Source organism: Rhea americana, unplaced genomic scaffold (assembly GCF_003343005.1).
Source record: "Rhea americana isolate MKP2758 unplaced genomic scaffold, rheAme1 scaffold_31, whole genome shotgun sequence".
Classification (NCBI taxonomy): Eukaryota; Metazoa; Chordata; class Aves; order Rheiformes; family Rheidae; genus Rhea; species Rhea americana.
In genome coordinates, this window is record NW_028186435.1 from 302,811 (window position 1) to 325,085 (window position 22,275).

The 22,275-nt window shown below is 37.7% G+C and overlaps 1 protein-coding gene across 1 annotated transcript; it reads right to left on the reverse strand.

Moving 5' to 3' along the window:
• Positions 1 to 6: 6 nt before the first annotated feature.
• KDSR (3-ketodihydrosphingosine reductase) lies at positions 7 to 20,605 on the reverse strand. The gene is made up of 10 exons (XM_085309978.1): positions 20,330 to 20,605; positions 13,574 to 13,663; positions 12,370 to 12,426; positions 8,321 to 8,386; positions 8,067 to 8,162; positions 6,899 to 7,090; positions 5,520 to 5,603; positions 2,625 to 2,708; positions 693 to 794; positions 7 to 338 (listed from the first exon to the last, which is right to left on the reverse strand). Exons 1-10 carry the CDS (start codon positions 20,435 to 20,437, stop codon positions 219 to 221), a joined length of 999 nt encoding a protein of 332 aa, XP_085166104.1. The 5' UTR covers positions 20,438 to 20,605; the 3' UTR covers positions 7 to 218.
• Between the last annotated feature and the right edge of the window lie 1,670 nt (positions 20,606 to 22,275).

Sequence of the window (22,275 nt, forward strand, 5' to 3'; positions counted from 1 at the left end):
GCAAAAAACCCAACATCCACTAATCCTCACTCACTTTTGCATAGTTTGGCATTTTCTGGAGTTGTACTTTCATTTTCATTCATTGCTTTTGAAGGGACTCACCTGTCACATATCCAAATACTTTCAATCTAAAGCCTTCAGGAGAGAAACTGAGTCCCACTTAAGCAGCAAGCTGTTCAGGACTGTTTAACATTCTTCTTTCCATTTAACAATAAAGTTTATTCAGTTTTATCTGCACTTTCAGATTTTTCCCTTTGCATCATGCAGCGACGAACTATGCTGTCAAAGCTTCCTAGGTAAAACAGGCCAATGATGCGAAAAATGCCCATGCAAACGACCTATAAACAGAGAGAAATGGCTTTCAATTCATTTAACATCCTGTGACTGTAGCATATTATTTACCCACGAAATAAAAAATAAGTTTCAAGTAGGTATGCAATATAACCTCAAAAAAAACTCACAAAACCCATCAAACCACTGTTTTAACAGTACAGGACTGAGCAGCAGGTACTAGTATTAGCTTTCCTGCCTATTTGCTGCTTCAGCTTCAAAATATTAGTTTAGTCTCCTAAACCCATCTCCACCATATCATGAACCATTCAATGGCTAAAATGGTCAATGTTTGCTTAACATTTTACATTTTAAGTATTTTAGATTATAAAATTGTGATTATATGGCCTTCCCAAAATTACCTGCTGAAGACCTTCAGTAATAGAAGTGACTGGTGACATTCCACTGGTCAATATTGATAGCATGTAACCATCTGAGCCAACTGAGCTGTTAAAGTTCCCTTGCTGGATAAGAAGAAAACAGGAATTAAGAAAATAGTTATCTATTCAGTTGCGGCAAATCACAATGTGGCTTATTTTAACATTACTCTCACTGATCTTAGTTGACTTAAGTCAGTAACAAATATTTATACATAAAAATATCAAACAATTAAAAAATCAGAAAGAATTGTGCTRTGCAGCAACATTAATACCAAAAGAAATTCAATTAAAAATAGACTTTTCGCTTTATAGAAATGTGGTAGACTACTGCAGATTTCTTTGAGACAGAGAAAAAAAATAAATTCCTTCTTGAAACATGCTTACAGGTAAAGAAAATTAAATATATTTACAAACAGAGAGAACAAAGTACAGAGATGGATTATATCCAAACTCTGTCAGATCACCAATTACTACTGTAACTGAAGAATAAGATGTTGCTTGCCTTTTGTTTAGGATTAGTTTGCTAACATAGGAGGGTTTTCTCCCCCCTCCTTTAGTTATTTGAAATGCTAGATATGCTTTCATCTATGCCAATGGTTTTAATTTGCTTTCCTCAAAACTGCAAAACACACGTAACTTGCTAAGCAATTCAGCTGGTAGAAGAGAAGGAAAGGACACCAAAAGAATAAAAAGCAATTTTTTTGAGTGATCATAAGAAAATGGCTGCTCTGCAGCTCCAACTCCCAGGCTTCTTCCATTTGTTTCTAGTAGACTTCATGCAAGGAGAAGACTTTCTGCAACATGTGGGACTATATCCATGGAATAGAGAAGTGAAAAGAGAAGATGATGTTCCTGAATTAGGGTTTGGAATGAATCTAAGAGGATATGAGWTTTTGTTATTTCTCCATGCACACCTGGCAGGACTGCAGGTTCCTACAGTACAGAGCTACATTTAACCTGTCTTTTTCTGTCTCAGTTGATGTCTTAAGTGCAAGGAGACGGCATCTGAATTAATACACAGCCCCAAGTGCTGGAGGGATGAGATTGGTTTCCTGTAAGCACAGACACAGAATGCTGTATGAGGCTGTACTGGATATTAAAACTCACCACCTTAAGAGAGACATTGTGTGCTGTATTTGTAAAAAATATTACAACAATTTCAGAATTAAACACCTGCCACAGAAGTAGGTCATGTTGAAGATCAAGAGTATTTGGAAGTGTAAAGTAATTACAGTTTTTAGGATTCAATTGCCAGATTTTAAGAACATGAGCTTTCACAGGTTTCAATTCTGAGTTGCCTATAATGAAATAAAACAGTGCCTTTGGTATCAATTTCTGCTCATTTTCTTAATAAATGTAAGCATTCCATAGCACAAATAAGGAAAAACTCAAAAGGCAACATTCCCTTAACTATTAAGGGTAGGATTTTATGCATTTTAATCATGTAAAAAAAAAATCAGATGCTTAAGATGCTAAAGGCCAAAAAAAGGTTATATTGTCTTCACTTATTGTAAAATTATTTCAAAGTTAATTCAGGTTCAAGATAAATAAGAGTCAGTGAAGCTTTCAGGTTAGACAAATGGCATAAGAAGTCAATGCTTTAATGCTTTAAAGAAAGTCATAACTTGTTTTTGAGACATGACATCATACTGCTGCATCTTCTTGTTTTGTCTAATGCACAATTTCAGACACCTTTTAGTTTCAAGAAATTGTATAAAATCATTTGTGAGCAYAGTGGTAAGAAGCGAACAAAGATAATACCTCCCTTCAAAACTAACCAAATACCATTTCAGGTAAAATAAGTGATTATGTATTTCACTTAGTCATTCTCTTATATTTTTTTTAAACAGGCATTACATGTAATCCTAGTCTCTCCTACAAAGGTCTTACTTTAGAAAAAAATAAATTACTTACTATGGCATCTTTGACTATAACTCTGGCCACTTGCTCTGCTTGGCAAACAGATGAGGTTTCAGAAATTAGCTTCGTCTCTAAAGGCTTTAGCAGGAAAAAGAGTGTAAGTCTGACAAACAACATACAGGAAATAAGAATATCAAAATCAAATTGTGTGTCTTTTGTCATGGACAACACTATTGCTGTTAGCAAGTGGTATCATATTGCCAGCTTAAAAAAAAAAATCTACTTTAAAAAAGGTGAAAGCATTTTCATAAATAGTTTAATTTCATGAAGGGAACAGCCAACTTTTCTGTGAGTAGTATTTTTACCTTGTTTATTACTAATAAAAAGTGCTRTTTTTCCCCTTAAGTATTTTATTTTCAACATAAGCTATCAAAACTTTTAAACTATGTTTTCAACATGAGATGTGTTCACCTGTGGTTTGTGCCAGAAATGAAGAACAAGATAGGCCTAAAATATTTTAAGCTCCTACAAGACAAAGTCATACTTTATTTTTAATATCCCAAATTCCACATGCCAGCATTCACCACAATCCCTCTTTGCATTTTACTAGTTTGTGTTTTAGAGTATTTATGTCATTTTACTTCACTAGTGAGAAACAATTACAGYAGTTATTTTAGCAACCATAACTCCTTCTACAGGAACAAAAGTCYGGTCTGATACAAGAACAAATATCAAAAATATGTTTTAAAGTATTTAGAAGCAAGTTTGTCATTAATTATATTTTTAAGAAATTAAATAATGATGGAACCAAATGCATGGCAATCTGTTTAACTGCTTAATATAATAAGGTAGATGGTTCTGTTGATAAAACAAAAATACTAAATTAAAAAAGAGCAGATCAATTTGTTGTAATAGCTAATTCAGTTAAATTTAGTAAAAGTTTAACATTTGAGCCTAGTCAAATACTGGGAGGAGTTTAACATTTGAAGATAGCTCTGAGGAGATCAATCCTTTTCTTAAAAACTGACACTGACAAGGCTAACAAAAATTTCTTTAGTATTTGTTTTAAGCAAAATAAAAAAAAGTGACTTTGTAGGAGGAAGTCAAACACCATTTACATGCCTTCCTCCAGAGATGAGGCTTAAGAGATCAGAACGGCATCTTGTTACCCCTAAGTATTGTTGATCCCACCTGTCAATATCAACCAAATCTGAAAGACACAGATTTCAAAGGTAATTATAATACTACAAGGTCTGTGAAAGTCAGCAAGTGTTCAGGAAAGAGAGACTAAAGTTAATAACATGTTGAGGATGAAGCAAGCAAGACTAATCCATTAAACACTTGATCGGGTCAGTCAGCTAGCCAAACTACTGTTGTTTGTCTAGTAATTATCTTGGTAAAAGTTGTAGCAAACATGAGATGTACCCTGGTACCTGACATTCTCCCCCCACCCCAGCACATACACACAAACACTCCGATTTTAGTATTAAGGAAAGATCTATCTGATTAAGACCAAGGGGAAGGGGGGAAACTAACCCACCAGAAGCCCCCAGTCTCTTCTAGGTCTTAAATTGAATGTAAGCAATAAGTACAGAGAAAACAGCCAATCCTGAAGAGATGCAAATCACAGTAACACATTCTGAACTAAGTAGTATTGAGTATGTGTAACAGTAATGTTAGAGCAACACAATAATGCAGAGATSTAAGGTGCGCCAACCAACAACTATCAAGCTAGGAGTAAGTTATCTGACTTCAGGTTGTCTTCACTTAGACTTCACACRTGCTAAAACAAAGCCTAAAGCGATGTTTAAAAACAAAGCCTTTTTTAAAAAACAAAAAAAAGGTTAAGCCAAATCTCATTGGATCTCTTCTTAAAAGAGTAATCTTAGGTTAATAATGTATTTTGTTAGTGAACTATTTCCATGAAATAGACTATTGGGAATAGAACAATTTTGATGAAGGTAAACTATATAARTATCTGCAGATATCTAATTCTATCATTTTATGTGTATAAATAGGATGATATTTAATATAGAATATTTATCTGAAGGAAATGGAAGAGAGAATTGTGTTATACAGTCTCTGCTGGTCCTACACAAAGGGTGAAGGAAATGGAACTGGACCCCAAACTGAACTTCCTATAACATACAATGTTAGAGGGGTCACCTATAATATATAATAGGCTGACCTACTTACATATGAGATTTATAGCTCACAGTATGCATAAAGTAGATACCCTTTCTCTGGTTAAATGAGATTTAATTTTGAACAGGAAGCCTGAGTATGCATGTCCCCTGCTCCCTTTTGATTTACACTTTGTGTTTGGACATGTCACATGATGAGAAGCAAATAAATTAAACATGAATGTTTTGACCTTTAAAACTCAAAAGAAAAAGGCCTACTGTCAACACAACTTTTTGAAAAGCTATACTGTCACCTGTATTACAAACAAAAAGCAAAAGAGTTTTCATCCTACTTTAATACAAGATACAATTTAACAGTCATCATTGTCATTTGTATATTTACACAGAAGGGTTGGTTTGCTGGAGAACCGAAGTTCATCTTGATCCATCACAACTATCAAAACAACAGCACTTTATTAAGAGGCAAGACAAGGATAATTTTGGTTTATTAAACTCTTCTGTCAAAACAAATTGTAGTGTTTTTAAAGTTTACCATTCCACAGCAATATTTAGTGTACAGAGATTTCACAACACATTTCAGATAAAGGTAAGCAAATACTTMTTTTAAAGCTGGAACAATAAACTACACAAGATTATCTCACAAGCTATTTAAGTCTGAATAGTCAAGCTGATAAAATTCATTTCTTAAAATCTTAATGTTTACTAATTTCAAAAGTACTAYAGAAATGAATGAAATCTGAAATGCATTGCTTACTATGAAGCAAAACTCTAGAAACATTACAGTATTATTGAAGAATTAACTTACTTTTGTTTTACTTTCTTCTGCAAAACCAGGTGTGTCAGTATCCGGAGGATAGGCCACTGTTATGTAGATATTATACGGTTTTACCTGTATTTTTACAGAAGTAAATGTCATCTTAATAAGAGACCTGTAAGTGCTGTCAAAATAAGTTTGTTAATTTCTCTTGTATGGGTGATATAGAGCAAGCATGAGTTTAATAGTTTGTAGCTTTAAGTTACCCTTAAATCCAGCACTTGCAAGACTGGAGCTATGTCTAATGAAGAACCAAAACAGTAAAGCATTTACAAAGCCAGTTGTGTTCTTTTTGTTTAAATATAATCTCTCTAAAAGCCTTGCATTTGACATAAATTATTTGATAATTCCAAGTGCTTTTTAAGAYATTTAGGAGGAATGTGAAAAGAATTTAGCTCTCTAATTTTAGAGATCTCAGTTTTAAAYAGAAACCAAACCATTGCTGAACACCAGAACCCAACTTTCATAAGTCAAGGCCAACCAAGATTTCACTGAGGCTGATTAGCATTCATTTTTGTTGTTGCTTGTGGCAATATATTTTCACCACTGGACAAATACAAAAATMAAACTCAAGTCCTGTATCTTCAGGTGACTGAAATCAGGTATACTGAAGTCACTAAACTTTTGAACCCGTGAAATAAACTTGGAAGTGGTCAAAATCCGAGTAAAGATACAACAAAAAGTAAGTATAAAACATAAGTAAAGGGAAAGTCTCAAGGTAAGGATTGCATTTAGTTACGTATTTGTACGTGTTTGTCATAGAAATGCTTCACTCGTGGAACTGCTACAGAAAAACTAAAATACAAATTTGTGCTGCAATACAAATAAGAGTTTTTAATGGAGATATTCAAAGAGTTAAATCAAAGTGTTGTAAAGCCCTAAGCATTTTTTAAATTTATATTACAAAATATTGTATATGAAAATAGTTAAGGAAATACTACACCACAGGCCTGTAAGTTCCCTCTTTTTAATTTTGAGGAATTCAATCTTCACAAAAAATACCCGTCACCAGCTTTATATTMAAGGTGTCTGTAAAAAGAACCTTCAGTCACATTGTTCTATTTAGCAGCCCAGAAGCAGCTCAGGGGCAGCTTTAYCCTCCATTCTTATACTGATCAAGGCATAAAATTACATTCCACAGAAAGCAGTAAAAGTAACAACTAGGTAAGCATGTAGAATCAAACACGAACACTTAATATATACACTCTGGCCAACTGAAATAAATGCACTTAACAGAAGAACAATAGCTGAAGTCATTTTCATATCARCTTCACTACAATGATGTACTTACCACTCTTGCTCCATTGAATAATGAAAAAAATGGCTGTTTTCATTTAAAAGCAAAAGAATTTGTATCATTGTACACATACCTCCATTTGCAGGGCTTCAGCCAGTCCTCGAAGAGCAAACTTTGTTGGAGAATAAGCCGTATAACCAAATAGGCCTAACTGGCCAGCCTGAGATGACACAAACACAATCCTTCCCATCCGTCGCTCCTTCATGGTAGCGATTACTGCACGACTTGGGTAAACACTACCCAGATAATTGACTCCCATTAATCTCTGCATAAATGATATTAATAGGGTATTTGAGCTATATAGATTCAGATACCTTCAGATGTTTGGTATCATTTCTCATTTCAGGTTGCTTTAATAATAAACTTCACCAGGTTTCTCATCCTATCAGTTAGCAAAGGACAAACAAAAACAACTGCTTTCTAATCTACGACTTCACAAACTGTTAATAGCTAAGAATCTCTCTTCAAGTCAAAAAAATCCACTCAAACTTTAATAGCATTTAGGATACTGATAATACTGTGAAACAATGGCCTTCACAGAAAAAAAAAAATTTTTAGGAAGAATCTGACTTAAATGGTGTCCAGGAAGCAATCTGTTTATGTATGACTTATGAAAACATACAGAAATGAAAGTTTAAAGAGCTTTCTAGAACAGGAAAAAAATGTATGTATTTACGCATCCCAGATTTCAATCTTTGACTGGATAAGGGTGTCTTTAATTTCATTCTCTAGAGGGTCTAAAACCCAACTAGTAGGCTGTACCATTCACATGAGGGGGGCCTCAATAACATAACCAAATGTTTTTTTGTCTGTCGCTCCACCACAGCAACAGCTTCTCAAGCTGCACCAAACAGCAAACAATTTGAGCACTTCAGAGTTGAACACTGACAACAGTCAGATTTTCTGAAACAGGTAAAAAAGCATGAAAAAAAAAAAACGTGCAGAGATAAACAAGACTATGTGACATTCAGTGCCTTCTACAGTGCACTGGGTTACAAAAATCTTGGGGACTCACCCCATACAAAATGGGAATTCATTATTCTAACCTATCAGTGGATCAATAGTTAGGTGAAAGCCCAATTATAACCCTTGCAAATTTAAAGATCAGTTCTAGTGCAGAAAGCTATCACAAATTAAGYGTTTAACTATTCATACAAAGTCTGCAAAGGCATATCAATGAGGTCTAATTGTTGGAACAATTAGGTAACAAATCATTTGTACAATACTGTATGCTCACTTACTTCAAAAGAATTCACTTCAATGTCCTCAAATTTTCCTGTAACTGATGTTCCTGCACAGTTTACAAGCAGGTCAACTGGCCCCAATTTCTCTTGAGCCTGAAACGGGGAAGGAGTTAAGATGTTCATTAGCAGGAAATCTTCCTATAGCACGAAAACCATAGCTACCAGTATCACTATAAGAAACTATTTCTATCAGAAATAGATCGCACACAGATAAGCTTCTTAAGAAGCCCAGATAAATCAGTTACTTCTACCTGTTTTAGAACATTCTCCACCAGTTCGTAGTCTTTAGATACATCAACAGAAATACACAGTACAACCTGAAAAATGAAGATGAAAATATTTTAAAACATAATTCACAGTTAAAAAAATGGAACAGAACCCAACAATATATCTTTTCCAGCAAACCAAGAAGTAATTTGGACAGAACAGTTAGTATTTCTCCCACACTGAAGAAAGCAATATCACCACCTCCTTTATTCTGGTATGAAAAGATTATGTTAATGTATGAATAAGCACTTCATAATCCTCAAAGCAGCTAGGCACGTGTAAAATATAATTTCTAGTTTACTGTATTAAGACACACTAGGCTTAAGTTACTTACCTAAAGTTCAGTAATAAACTTTCTAAGTAGGGCAGTCAAAACTCCCCAATTTAACTTTCATTAGTAGTAAACACAAGTTAAACCACTAGCGTGGGTAGCCTTATTTAAAGAAGGAAAGGAAGGAAAAAAAAAAAAAAAAACAAAAACTCTTGTTGCAAATCATAGAYGACCATGATCGCAAAATCTTGTTCTGAAACTGCAGAATCAACACTGCAAAAGACATTTCCTAAAACTTATAAAGTACAAATGTCAAAAAAGAAAAGAGCTGACAACTTTCAATACTGATGATGCACACTACCTACCTTTTTCATGATTTTTTTCCCCAAGAACAAATTAACTTTAGCTGCATACTATTTAATTGGGACATGTCAGGGAAAGAGTTAAAAAAAAATCTATGAGAAACAGATTGGTGGCCTAAAGTCACAAATACCTAAAGAGTAAAGCCACATGTATATGAGAATCGAAGACCGTATGTTTTAGTTTGGAAGATACAGACACATGAAAATGAACATTGGCCCAGGGAAGAGGGGGRAAAAAAAAGGCAAGAATAGTATCTAAGTTCTGTTGGAGGTGGAAGTTAGGCACTGGTTTTCTTGAAAGTTACAGATCACTTTTAGTAAGAGTCTCAGATCTCATTTTTGGAGCTCCTTCAAATTGACTTATGGCCAAAGGAAGTACTGCCTTTGGGGTATCACTCATAAACTGTAAGACTGCTGCAAACTCCAGCTTGGCCAGATATTTACAGGCAAACTACCTCCTCTGCTGAACAATCAGCAGAGCTTTAGGGTGGTTCATCAACTTGAAAGGAGTAGCAATCTCATATCACATTAAGAGCAGGGCCTCCTATATTCTTGTTCTGATTTCAACCCCTTCCTTTATGTCGGTCAATTCACTTAGAAGCAGTCAGGGGTGAAATAACAAACTGGTGACAGCTTTTTCAGTATCCTCATGACTACCCATCATGAAATACGTGGACACAGAGACACACACACACACACACACACACAAAACCCCTTACCACAGCTAACTAAATGCTTTGACAGCTAGTCATTTGTCAGTTCTGCCTCTGGTCAGGCTGCAACACTTCTTAGCTGCATAAACAGAATCTGCTTGCCATTCCTGTGCAGCAGGTTGGCTATTCCCTGCCTCCCGGTATTGTATGAACTTGGACATCGAAGTAAATTTGTGGCACAAGTTATTGGTGGGTCTTCATGCATCTCTCCTTGGGGCATTTATTACATATTGGAAGTATTTCTGTTTTACAGAAACTTGAGAACAGAGTAATTGTTAAGTGAGAAGGCATTGATATATCATCTCCTCACTGATTGCAAGATCAGTGAGGAGCTTTCGACTGTTAAAATTACATTCTGTATCAGAATTACAGCAACTGGTTAATGTACCAGACTGCACAGATCTGTCATTCATACTGTGAACACCATACTCAAGAACTAGCACAGCTTTTATTGCCTACAGTCACATTTTATAATGCACCTCTTTGCTTCTATTATTATACTTTATCTTCTGTTAAAATATACTCGTTATTCTCACTTTCCAGAGCATGCATTGTGGCTCCTCTCCTGGGAAATAGAATATGCTGCTAGAAACAGTTTAATGTCCCCATCCATCCCTGTTCCTCACCTTTTGTTCCAAATGATGCATTGTGTTTGATATTAATGGAGCTCTTTCACAATAAAAGCTAAATTCAACTCCCAGTGAAGTACACTGGGAAGATTCCGTATCAGGAAGTGGATTAAAAAAATGCAAAAATCTAATGGCAAATATTTTGTCCCATTGCAGCTTTAAGCACTAAGACTGCACTGTCATCATTCTAAATAAATCACATACAAATGTTTTTTAAAAAACATTTTCCAAGTCAAACACTAAAACATACATAGGTGCCAGAATCCATGTTAACCACGCAATCTGGTCCCATGCATGTACTGAGAGATGAATTTTGACATTATATAATAATCTAAAAAAGTAATTTTTCTTGAAGGTCTTTGCCTCCTAGTTTCTCATCTAGTAAATGGAGTAACCAGTCTGTGAAGCAGATCCTTGCTAGGCATCATCTTTTCCTAYATCTATTTAGCAATCTTTTTGTACAGCTTCTCTCAATCCAGCTGTCCTCGCCTCCCAATTTCTTATCGGATGTTCCAGCACAAGCTCTGCTCCAGACTCCCTGACTTTTCCAGTTCTGCTTTTTGCATTTAGGTCAGGCAGGCTCTCCTGTGACATTGCCTACAACCCAGCAATGAGTACAGAAGACCCAGGCTACCTCTATCAGCCCTAGTGGCTACGCAAGCCTAAAGATGCTACTGCAGAAGGAGTCCTGCTTAGTCCACACTGGAGCTTGCTCAGAGTTGAAGGTACTTTCTGAGATTTTTAACTGATACTCACTGAGACTACATCAAGTACTACTCTTAGACACACACACACACACACACCACATCCCAAACAAACACACCACAACACACCAAGTCTGTCAAGCTCAGATAGATTTTAACAAGACCATCCTGACGCAGTGTTTGACAAGGGACTATCTCCCTTGGAAAACCTGGGAAACTACTAGGGCAGCCAAAAGAAAATGATTCCTCTGTACTTTTTCCCCCTCTAAATGGAGAAAATATAGTCTCTCCTCACCTCAAATGGCTTAAATTTTCAAAACAAAGTTGATCTGAGTAAGGCAGCATGGACAGGGGAAAAACAGAAAAAAAATTTAGCCAATTCGACAGTTATTAGCAAGTGAAGATAGGATCTTATAAATTGAGGTACTGAGAAGGTTTACTGTCAGTGAGTACTAACATTGTTGCCTCCAAACATTGGACTTTTTTCAGCGCTTCTTTTCAATGGACTATCAAATTTATCAATTTAAACTGAAGTTATGTATTCACTAATGCCAACAGACACAGATCCCCTTATCACATGCAAAATAATGGCATGGATTTGTAATCATGGGAATAAAGTTCTGAAACACAAYGATCTCACCGTTTCCCCTCCCTCCTTGATTAGTAATATTGTGGAAAAAAAACTAGCAATTCATCTTGAGGTTGTATTTTTTTTAACATAATAAACTTACCCCCTTTAAGGTAGTACCTTGAAGAGCTCTAAAACMGTGCTTTTAAGCCTGAGCAAACTATTTATTCACCAAAGCTCCAAATTCAATGTGGGCTTAACCTTTAGCACTTACAAGTCTCAGAACTTCACAGATTAAATTTGTTTATCTGCTGGAGTGCTTTGTGAGTGAAAAGAATAAGTAGAGTGTAGTGAATTAACCCTTGAAAAGAAGTAAAGCTTCTTTAACAATCCAACAACTGTATTTGTGACTTGTAAAGGTGAGAGATGGGGGGGGGGGAGGAGAAGGTGGAGGCATCTTCCACTAGATGTTGAAAAACTACAAATGCTTATCTACTAATAGAAAATGGCAGCTACCCAAGAACATCTATTACACCTACAGTTGAATACATCAATCTTTTCCTCTGAGAAAAGCAGACTGCTGTACATGCTGAGTGACATCAAATGTWGCAGAGTTCAGAATACTGAATTTAGGCTGACAGATATTTTTAAAATTCAAATACAGTATRCTGAGTCCTCACTTATTTTTATCAAGCCCTTATGTTTTATAAACAGGATTACTGAACATATTGCAGTGACCATCTTACAAATAAAAAACAAAATAGCTATTTGTAACAGTGATCTTACCTGTTTATCATTTACAGAATACTTTTCTATTTCCTTCTTTGTCTGCAACAGCTTGTTCTGAAATAGATATAAACACAGCTAAAGCACTGCAGTTATGACAGCATTAATCCTCAGTATTTCAATAATAGGTTGTAATATTCTCTAAAAAAATTAAAAAGTTATCCTCAAATATATACAATACTACTGACATCTTACAGATTTACAGATGTGATCAAAACATCAGATTCTTTAAGCTGTTGGAACTCATTTATCTTTTTTTTTTTTTACTTTATGTACTAAAATAGGAACTGATTTCTGTAATAGACTTAATGCTTCTGCTTCATATAACTGCACAGAAACACCTAAAATTATGTATACTTTTGTGTATTTCAGTTTTATGTTATATATATATATAATATTATCCAAACTATTCTGAAGAATAACTGTCAGAACTACCACAGAAGTTAAATGAAAATTCAGTTAAGCTCCAACTGTCACGCTTTTTTCCAGAAAAATTAACTGTATCCAGTATTCAAGGCTATGCAAAGTAAGTTCTCAACTTTAAGTAAATTACCAAACACAGCTGAGACTGAGGGCAGAGGTACGCGTGTGCAATTTAAATGCTTTTATTTCCTGAAAAATTCTTTTTTTCTCCCCAATCAAATCTCTCGTTGTTAAAACTTGGTAGTGCCAATTAAGTTTTACTGAGTACCTCTTAGCTTTAAACAAGCAAGCAAACAAACAAAAAACCCCACATGAAGCAACCTGTCTCCAAAGCTTTCTTGATGAGTAGCTTTTGACTAGTACTAGGTATGATTAAATGATTATCTGGTCCCAGAATATTCTGTGAATTTTAAGTATTTGTTCTCAATTCCCTAGCTGTAATTTACAGTAGAGAAATTTTACAGTTTTAAAGAATATAGAACTCTTTCTGCTGTTGTCCTCTGCCACAGATCTGATAGTAAAATAATGAATGCCATTAACTGAAGTGATAGCACTGCCATAGTTTTAAGGTAAGCTTATCACAAATTCCATGTCGGACTATACTGTGTAACATAAATGTAGTCTTCCCTCCTGCCACCCCTCCCAAGTATTAATTTGAAATAATTAGAATCATCTTAAAGTATACTAAAAAAAGTATGAATAGTTATCAATTCAAAAATTATTCTTCAATAATAGAGATATATTAACATACTTTAGCCCATAACAATACACATAAATTTACCTCATCTCTTGCAATCAGTGTTATGAAAGCACCTTGCTTAAAACATTCAATAGCAATACACTTTCCAATTCCACTGGAGCCTCCAGTTACCTAAAAGTTATATAAAAATGGCAGCATTAGTCTAGTATTCTCATCCCTTCTACCATTTCTTAAAAGTCAAATGAAATGGAAATTCCAAAACTGCATTGAGATTAAAGTTTCATYCAATGAACTTTGAATACACAGAGCTAGTTTACATATTACAAACTAAAAACAAAATCTGAATATCTTGATGAACCTCTGTTTCCCCCAAACCAAAGTTATGCCTCAGTGGTATTTTTTTTTGCTCATTTCTTATCCCAAGCACACTTACACCCACTCCCCTGCAGACCCTCGCATACACTTTCAATCGAGTTCCGTATGTTATTATATAAAGACAGAAGTAGTCATAAGATTGAAATCATTAAAATTAGCCATAAGAACCCAATTACATACTGTCTGTCCACAACTGGTCACAATAGAAATTAATTGTAAAAAGAAAAACTATAGATCATGTAAGCATGAACAGGATTTCTAAAAAGTATCTTCATATTTTTAAAATATCATTAATTCAGTCGGTCTTCTCTACCGTACATCTCTGATCAGTCTGGTCCTTGGGTTGTCTTTGCCATTACTCAATTCCAGTTGCATGGAGACCCCAGAACCCAAGCCTCTATTACATTTTCTTATTCATAATTATGATTCAGAGGAAGAGTCTAATATGCAAACAGGAAATAACARTTTGTCTAGAGAAAAATGCAGAATGATGACTACAGCAGAGTATATATTGCAGGAGCACATGCTGTGCCAAAGTACACTAATATATAGGTTAAAGCCATCTTGACACTTTTCTTGTTTCCCCTCAACAAATCCACACTTGAATTCCCTGCAGACCAAGTAGATGACAATCACGACCTCTCTCTTCTAAGAGAGAAAAAAAAAAATCTGCCTGTCTGATACTACCTTTCAGATGACATGTTGCAAATTCCCTTAAATGCAGTCCCAATCAGGCATGCCTTCAGCCCTTAAACAAAACACGGAAATACTTTCTTTATATACCCAAATGGCTTGCCTTGTCCCCTATTAGCATATTAGGTTTAAGCGAGATAATATTGAAATAAAATGGCTAGAACTAATCATTGTAAAGAAAATCAGTTACTGAAGTGAATTCTGGAACATGTATTTCCTAATAACYGGAAAAAGTAATTCAGATTCCTCTGCAAGTCATTTGTTCTTCAAAACCTTTCAAAAGGCTTCAGAAAAAGCTAACTATGATCTTCATTAAGTAAAAGAAAACAGAGGTTCTAAGCTAATCAGTGAAGAAAACAAGACCCCTTTTCTTTAAGCACATGCCTATCAAAAGCCCTGTGCTATCTCTTCACCTGCAGATACCAAACAGTTCTGTTTTCACAGACACATTATCCTTAAAACATTCTTTCCATTCCTGGAGGCAGGAAAGAATATTTAGAGTCAGAATCCCAGAAGTACACTCCCATGAGTCACCAAATTCTTTTCTTTCACATGAGTATTTTATCACCAACTTTCAAAAATAGCTCAGTGTAATAATCCCAGCAAACATATTTACAACATGGACTACAGCTTCTGACTCGTTTGTCTGTACTCACAAACAGGGTGAGAAGAATAGGAGTAACACTCACAAACTCAGCCTAATCTCTCCAGGCTTCCTGTATTATTAGGGATTGTTGCTTCATATTACCTTCCAGCTGACTCTCTCTTTAAGATTAATTTCACTGCATAAACTTTTAAGGATGACTCTTAGACACATGGCCACTTCTGGAAATGCGAGAATACTTGGTTTAGTATTCTGAACCAAGAACAAGTGCTCTCAGAATAAGTAAGATCTTCAATTTTGGGTGTGCATCCAAACATGAGTGGATGGGTGCATGTATAGGTGGGTGAGCATTAATGATTTAGGACTTCAGCATAACCCCAGTATTAAATGCTTCATGATGAAGTTAAGACTCTCAGTATACTACCAAAATAGCTTACAAGATTTCAGTATATTGTTGAAAGAATTAAGAGACTCATTTTGAAATATTCAGGTAGACCTCAGTTCCACAGCATTTATGAGCTGTTTCTACAGCTTTTCAATGGCAGCAGGTATAACATCACAGCAACTAATRAATGCACACAGGAGACTGTTCCTGATACCATTTTTTGCCATAGTATTAAGTTGAGAGACATCCGACTGCTGCCTGCACCAAGTGCTGAGTATCACAAACTCAAGCATACCAGGGCTTGAGGAATTATTTGAAGGTGAAGCTACTGGTATTATCGCTTTATCAGACACTGCTAACATTCACTTCAGAAAGACAAGCTCTTAAGTCATGTAGAAAGGGAAAATGAATTTTGCTATTCAGTCACATTCAAGCACACTGAACAGGCCTCATGTCAGATGTGTCAGTGACAAAAGGCAGTATCAATTAGCCGGGAGCTATGCTGGTTAGATGGGAGGTTGCTACTAACATGCACATTTTTTTTTAAGCAACATTCACCATGAATGCTAATGTAACAATTAGGAAAGCRCTTCTAGCACTAGTAAAATCTTAGCTTTGTGCCATAATGAAATTAGGCTAACTGAAGCTGTGAAATCTGTTAGGTAAGTTACAGAGTTTTTACCTTCTGCTTAGCACTGAATGCAAACTGGTTCCATGCTTTTTAGACAGTGATTTAACAGAAGGTATTTAGCTTCCTTGCAACAGAATCTCCCTGAAATCTGCTCCATGTGGTTAGTATGCTCAAGTAGATCCAAAATGACCTCTTGCTGAACCACTCAAGTACATCCAAACCACATATCACACCATTCCCAATGCCAGCAGTACAATGCTGAGACACCAAGATTGGCTCTCCTTAGAGCTGATCCAAGTCTACAGCAGTTATCAAGTCTGGCTCCGCAGAGAAACAGCCAAACTATTTCCAGACCAGAGATGACCCTTCTGCATGCATTTAGGCATGTCCAATCTGAATGGAAGATAGTTAAAAACAAASGACATCTTTATATTCCTGTCATAGCTAGTCCTCAAACTTTGATAAAGGGTATTCAGACCACTACAAACTGTTTATTTTGCAGAAATTGCAACATGGTTTCAGAAAGATTAATGTTGAAAAGAAAAACAGGTGGGCACAGTGGGAGGCCAACGGTGGTATTTTAGCAAGGACAGTTTCTAAACATTTTTCATGAAATTCAAGGAAGACTGCTTTTGCTGAAAGTCCTTAAGTTTATGTCGCATTCCACTTAGTCAAGCAAAGTACCTCTGCAGAATAACAGAAATAAAAAGGAGAGGTGTATAAGGAAGGTGTAACATCCCTGACAAAAGCAGTTAGGGATTGATGCAAATGAGCATGATGCATGTAGAGTACGGATGCTGCCGTACCATATCTGTCCTCAATTTCCTGTTGACTACTATAGCCAGCTATCCAAATAATTGTTTGTTCTCACAGGTGATGTATGTTAGCATGCATCCTGTGACCTGAGGAGAAATTAAAGCCAATGGTAAAATAAAAGATATATAGTCTTCCAGGTTTTGGAGAAGGAGTTGGGGGGGGGAAGCAAAACCAAGAAAATAAAGCAAGAAGTTCAACACGAGAAGAATCAGCTACAGTGCACAGAAATATCTTTTACACACACTTAATTTTAGAAAACTCTTCATTTCATGCTGGAAATAAAGCAAAGAATATTATATATATATATATATATATATAAAATAATTTTGTTTTAGATAAGCTAAACCTGATGCTTGAGCCAATTTGATAACAGAGAAGTAATTTTTATTTAATGGTATCCACTGGGATACCATTACACAGCTGATAAGAGAAAAAAACAAAAGCTTAGACCATTAGTAATTTASAGGTCTGCAGACTTTCACTATGAATAGCAGTCCTATTCTCTTCAAAGCAAAAGAGATTCCTACAACCACGATTCCTCCGGAAAGCATGTCTGGCATAATGCAGTCAGCATCTCCATCACACARCTAACTCTGGCAGAAGACAGAGGAATAAAACACACACGTTCTGTTTCAACCTTCYCTCCTGAAAAGACTGTCAGAGCCAGTTACTTAGCTTCAAATCAAACATATAAATATAGTAACATAGCAATTGGGAGTATAGAGGGGTAATATTTATGAACGATTAGGTAGACAGTAAAGAAATTCTGATTTAAAATGAAAATCAAAGAACAAACCAGTACGTAATAACATCTGAAATGGTATCTAAAGTTATACAATGCCTTTCATTCAGAAACATATAGTWACATACAGGCCACTAGAAAGAAGAATTTCTAAATAAGACACAAGCCTAAAAAGTATTTACTGAAGCGAGTCTTGAAAAAATATATTTATTGTGAAAGAGTGATCAAGAGGGATTATCCAGCTGAATATGCAAATTACAGTCCTTTATTCCTTTTACTCTTTTCTTGTATTGAAAAGGAAAAAAGGTAAGCATGTATAAATGTTAATACATAACTGATATTAAAGATGTATTGAAATATCATAGCATTTTCCAGAGCAGTAAGTTTGTAGAGTGGGTTAGTAAGCTTTGTCAGGCCTCAGTCAAAATGTTGAGTTACAGTCTTACCAGAATCCAGTCATAAACTGAAAAGAAACTATATATGAAGATTACATAAAGATACTGGATCTCATAAGACTTCAAAACTAGTCCTTAAATAAAATTATGATCTTAAATAATTTTAGAAAGTCTTTTTGTCATGTTAGTAGCAGAAAAAAAACCTCTCAGTATATGAAGTAGGAACTCACTTAGGATGCACAGCATGGAAATTCTCCCTAAGAAAAATTTCTAGTTTACAGTACCACGATCCAATATTTTTGCTCACATGTTACACTAGAAAATTTGAAACCCAAATTAGCCAAATGTACAGAGTTATTACTAATGGAATCTACAAATGTAAGATTTRATGAACTTGGGAAGAATTGCTCTGTATTGCATTAGCTTTCCGAAATATTTTAGGAATATAATCAAAACCAAAGTAAAACAAGTAGTTCTGCCAGCAATGGCACTAATAAAATTAGTTTCCTGTAGACTCGAGTCATGAAACTGAAATACATCTACAGCCTTTTCCAGCATCAGTATTTTAATAGTTACTTCTCTAGCTTAATTCTCAGTTTGATAAAAATTACACAAATACTTCTTTTCCTCTGAAACCTCCACTTGTGCCAAACTTACCTTAAAGAGCTAATACAATCAGCAGTAGTGGTTAGGTGRTAGGGAAGGGGGGGTATTCTTTAACAAGAGTATTTTCATCATTTTCAATGTGATTTTTTTTTAAAAGGAGTCATTTCATTTAAAAAAAAAATCCAGAACAGTAGCTTCTAGACAAGAAGTTTAGCCACATAAAGGAAAGGTAAAACTTGGGATAAAAAACTAGAGTATATGAAGTAAAACATCAACATTTTGAAAAGTCTATTAAACTTTTTATTGCTGCCATTTCTGCATAAAAACCCACAGAAGACCATCATAAGTCTGCTTCACCTTTTCCAGTACTGAAGGATTTCTAAAAGCTCCTCCTTAACTAGAATTACTACTGTGGAAAGAGCCATCCASAACTGGAGATCCTTAATACAAGTTCTAACATATGTCACACTGTATATGATGCTGTAAAGCCAGTTACAGTACCCAAGCAATASAGTATTGCATAAAGCAAGTTAGGAATACTGCTGCAACTTGGACAAGTGTAAATTACTCTGGGACAGCTCCATCCTCCAAAAAGGAGCTCTAAAAATAAATTGAAGRATCATTCAGAACTCAAAGTTTAATTTATAGTAGCTATAAGTTCACTTTTATCTGAAAGGCTTAACTTATCAGGGATTATCCCCAACTCGTACTGAAATATAGGGCATGTGCAAATGCTACTCATTCCTTGAGAGCAAATTTTAACAAACTAAACTACATCTCTGTATATCTTAGAGATCTAAAGCTAAATGAAAAGAGCTGATTTTAGGGCCCCCAACTGCTTAACTCACTTRCATGACTTAACTCACAACTTTTTGCTCTATCTGCCAGCACCTAGGTATCACTCTCCTTCCTTCCTCTCCCCAAACTACATACTCATAATAACCTTTAGTGGCATACTACTCATAAATTGTTTCAACAGAATATTCTTCTGAAATATACTTCTAAAGGCTTRCTCCTACCATCCTGACTATATAGTCAAAACACTGCCTACAGACATGGATATCCGTGTAAAGATGAAAAGGTGCATGAGTGTCATCTGACCACTTCCTTTGTGTTAGTCTTCCTATTTCCTCGGTCTGACTCGTCTTTTAGAGCAAGAAAACCAGAGGCACTGCCTGTTGTTTATACGCGTGCACACTGCTTAAATAGCTCGGGAGACGCCAAAATCCCTGGCACGCCACCAGGCACCCCTGCTCTCCCTCCAGCGCTGAACTTCCTCAGCGCGGCGCCTGCCCCACACCCCCGCGGCGGGTGGCTTCTCGCAAGGCGGCGGGAACGCGCTGCCTCAGCGGGAGCCAGCAGCGGGGCCCTCCCGGCCCGCGGCGGGACGCCCCTTCCCTCGCAGCACGCGTACTGCCCGTCCTCCCCCTCCCTTCCCCACCTCCCCTCCCCCGCCGCGCGCGAGGGCCTCAACGGACACAACGGCCGCCGCGCGGCACCGCCCACCGGCGCCCCCCCTCCTCGCGCCCCCCTCCCAAGCGGCGGCGCTGCGCCCCCCGCCCGCCGCGGCCCGGCGCGCGCCCCACTCACCACGACGTGAGCGCCGGGCAGCTTGAGCGGCTTGGGGCTGATGAGCGGCGACACCATGTAGAGCAGGAGGACGAAGGCCACGATGAAGGCGACCGCCAGGAGCAGCATGGCTCGGGCCGGGCTCGCGGGAGGCTGGCGGCGGGCAGGGGCGAAGCCCGTCGGGCCGCCGCAGGAAGCGGGCCCGGCGGAGGGAGCGCCGAGCGCAGCGCAGCCCGCCGCGAGTGCAGCCTGCGCCGCCGCAGCGGGCGGGCGGGAGGAGGCAGGCGCCGCCGCGGGGCTCGCGGAGGGGAAGGCGGGAGAGCGCGGCCGCCACTCCGCGCCCTCATTGGCTGCCGAGGCGGGCGCGGGCCGCGGCGCAAGGATTGGCCAGCGAAGGGGGAAAGGCGCTCTCGGATTGGCCGAGGGGCGGGACGGGGCTCGCAGATTGGAGCCCGAGGGTGTTTTCGAGGTCACCGTCGGAGGCAAGGGGCGGAGGGGAAGAGAGAGCCCCTCCCGCAGAGGCGGCGGGCGCGCGGGCGCCCCCTACGGCAAGGGCGGGAGCGCTGCGCCTGCCGCCCTCCGCGGCGAGGCGGGRCGGGGCGGGGCGGGGCCGTCACGTGCCGGCGGGCGGCCGCTTCCCCGCCGAAAGCAGGGGCGGCGCCCTGAGGGGACGGAGTGGGTGGGGGGAGTGTGCGGTAAACGCTAGCTTGGGATTAAAAAAAAGTAACGTGACGTCCACGGAGCGCGCCGGCACCGATCATTTATCGTTATTCGTTTTTATAAAGAGACGACTCAAGTCAAGATACCGTGAATACCAGGTGCCTGTTTGTGCGCCAACGGTTTTAACGGTCAGCCGCGGTGGCTCCGACGGCGGGAGCGGCGCTAGGCTGCGCCCGGTTAAAGCTGATGTGAACCGGGCGAGAACCACTTCTCAGAGCAGTTCGGCGCCGCTGGCTCCTGCGGCTGGAGTTAGCGCCGCTCTGATGGTCTGAAAACCTAACTCTTTTCAGCATGCTGTTCCCTCCCGGGTGAATCTACGTGTTTTCCGTGTTACTCATATGAAAAAAAGGTAGAAGCGTGTTTTTTTAGGTTTAGAGGATAATAGCAGAACAAAGGTTAAAACAAACAACCCTACAAGGGCAGTCCAAAAAACGTAATTCCATATATTTGACTTAGATATTTAGTTGTCTACATTCCTGACTGTTTTGGACTTAAGATGTAATTATTAATTTCTAACAGAAAAGAAACCCTCCTCAAATTATTTTGCTATTAATTATGCAGTGTCTTTAACTTGTGTAAAATAGCTGTTGAAGTACACAGACCAAAGTTGCAGCCCCAGAGAGATTGCGATCAGATCAAAAAAAAAAAAAAAAAATCTGTAGGCAAGAGGGCGTGTGGAAGGGTGTGAAAATAATATTGGAGAGGAGATTAGAAGTAGTGAGTAGGCGGAAATGGGAACAGAGGTGCAGGCAGGGATTAAGATGTTTTCAAGGGAACCTGAATTTGACACAGTAAAGAAAAGGGAAACCAGAAATCACTTCTGAGATGAGATTGACTTGGAATGTCTTTGATGTCATTTCGAGTACAATGCTGCAGAGGTGGAGGTATGAGGAAATGCAGGCAAGAAACAAGATTATAGCTGCCACAGTGACAACAATGGAAGGAAAAGAGTTGATTAGCGAGCCATCTAAGAAAGACAATATTTTAATTCCATTGTTAGCGTAAGTCAAAATAAGACGTGGGCTTGAAAAAGCAGTGATGAAATATGTTTGGGTCCTTCAACGTATATAGGATAGTCTACGTGTATTATCTTGCTAACAACAGATTAATTTAAGATAGATCAGAAGATTGTTAATGTAACAAGTGTAGGCTCTTTATAGACTTCCGCTACAGAAGATGGTGAGACTTTAAAAGCTCAAATGTTGGCGGTATGGAAATAAAGCACTAATCCATCTTTCACAATATAA

What these genes read in the sequence shown, in the direction of transcription:
- KDSR (XM_085309978.1), bottom strand. Translation starts at nt 20,437, where the DNA reads ATGCTGCTCCTGGCGGTCGCCTTCATCGTGGCCTTCGTCCTCCTGCTC. An exon ending in TGCCCGGCGCTCACGTCGTG is followed by an intron (nt 13,664 to 20,329) that starts GTGAGTGGGGCG and finishes TATAACTTTTAG; the next exon opens with GTAACTGGAGGCTCCAGTGG. An exon ending in CAGAAGAAAGTAAAACAAAA is followed by an intron (nt 2,709 to 5,519) that starts GTAAGTTAATTC and finishes TTCCTGCTAAAG; the next exon opens with CCTTTAGAGACGAAGCTAAT.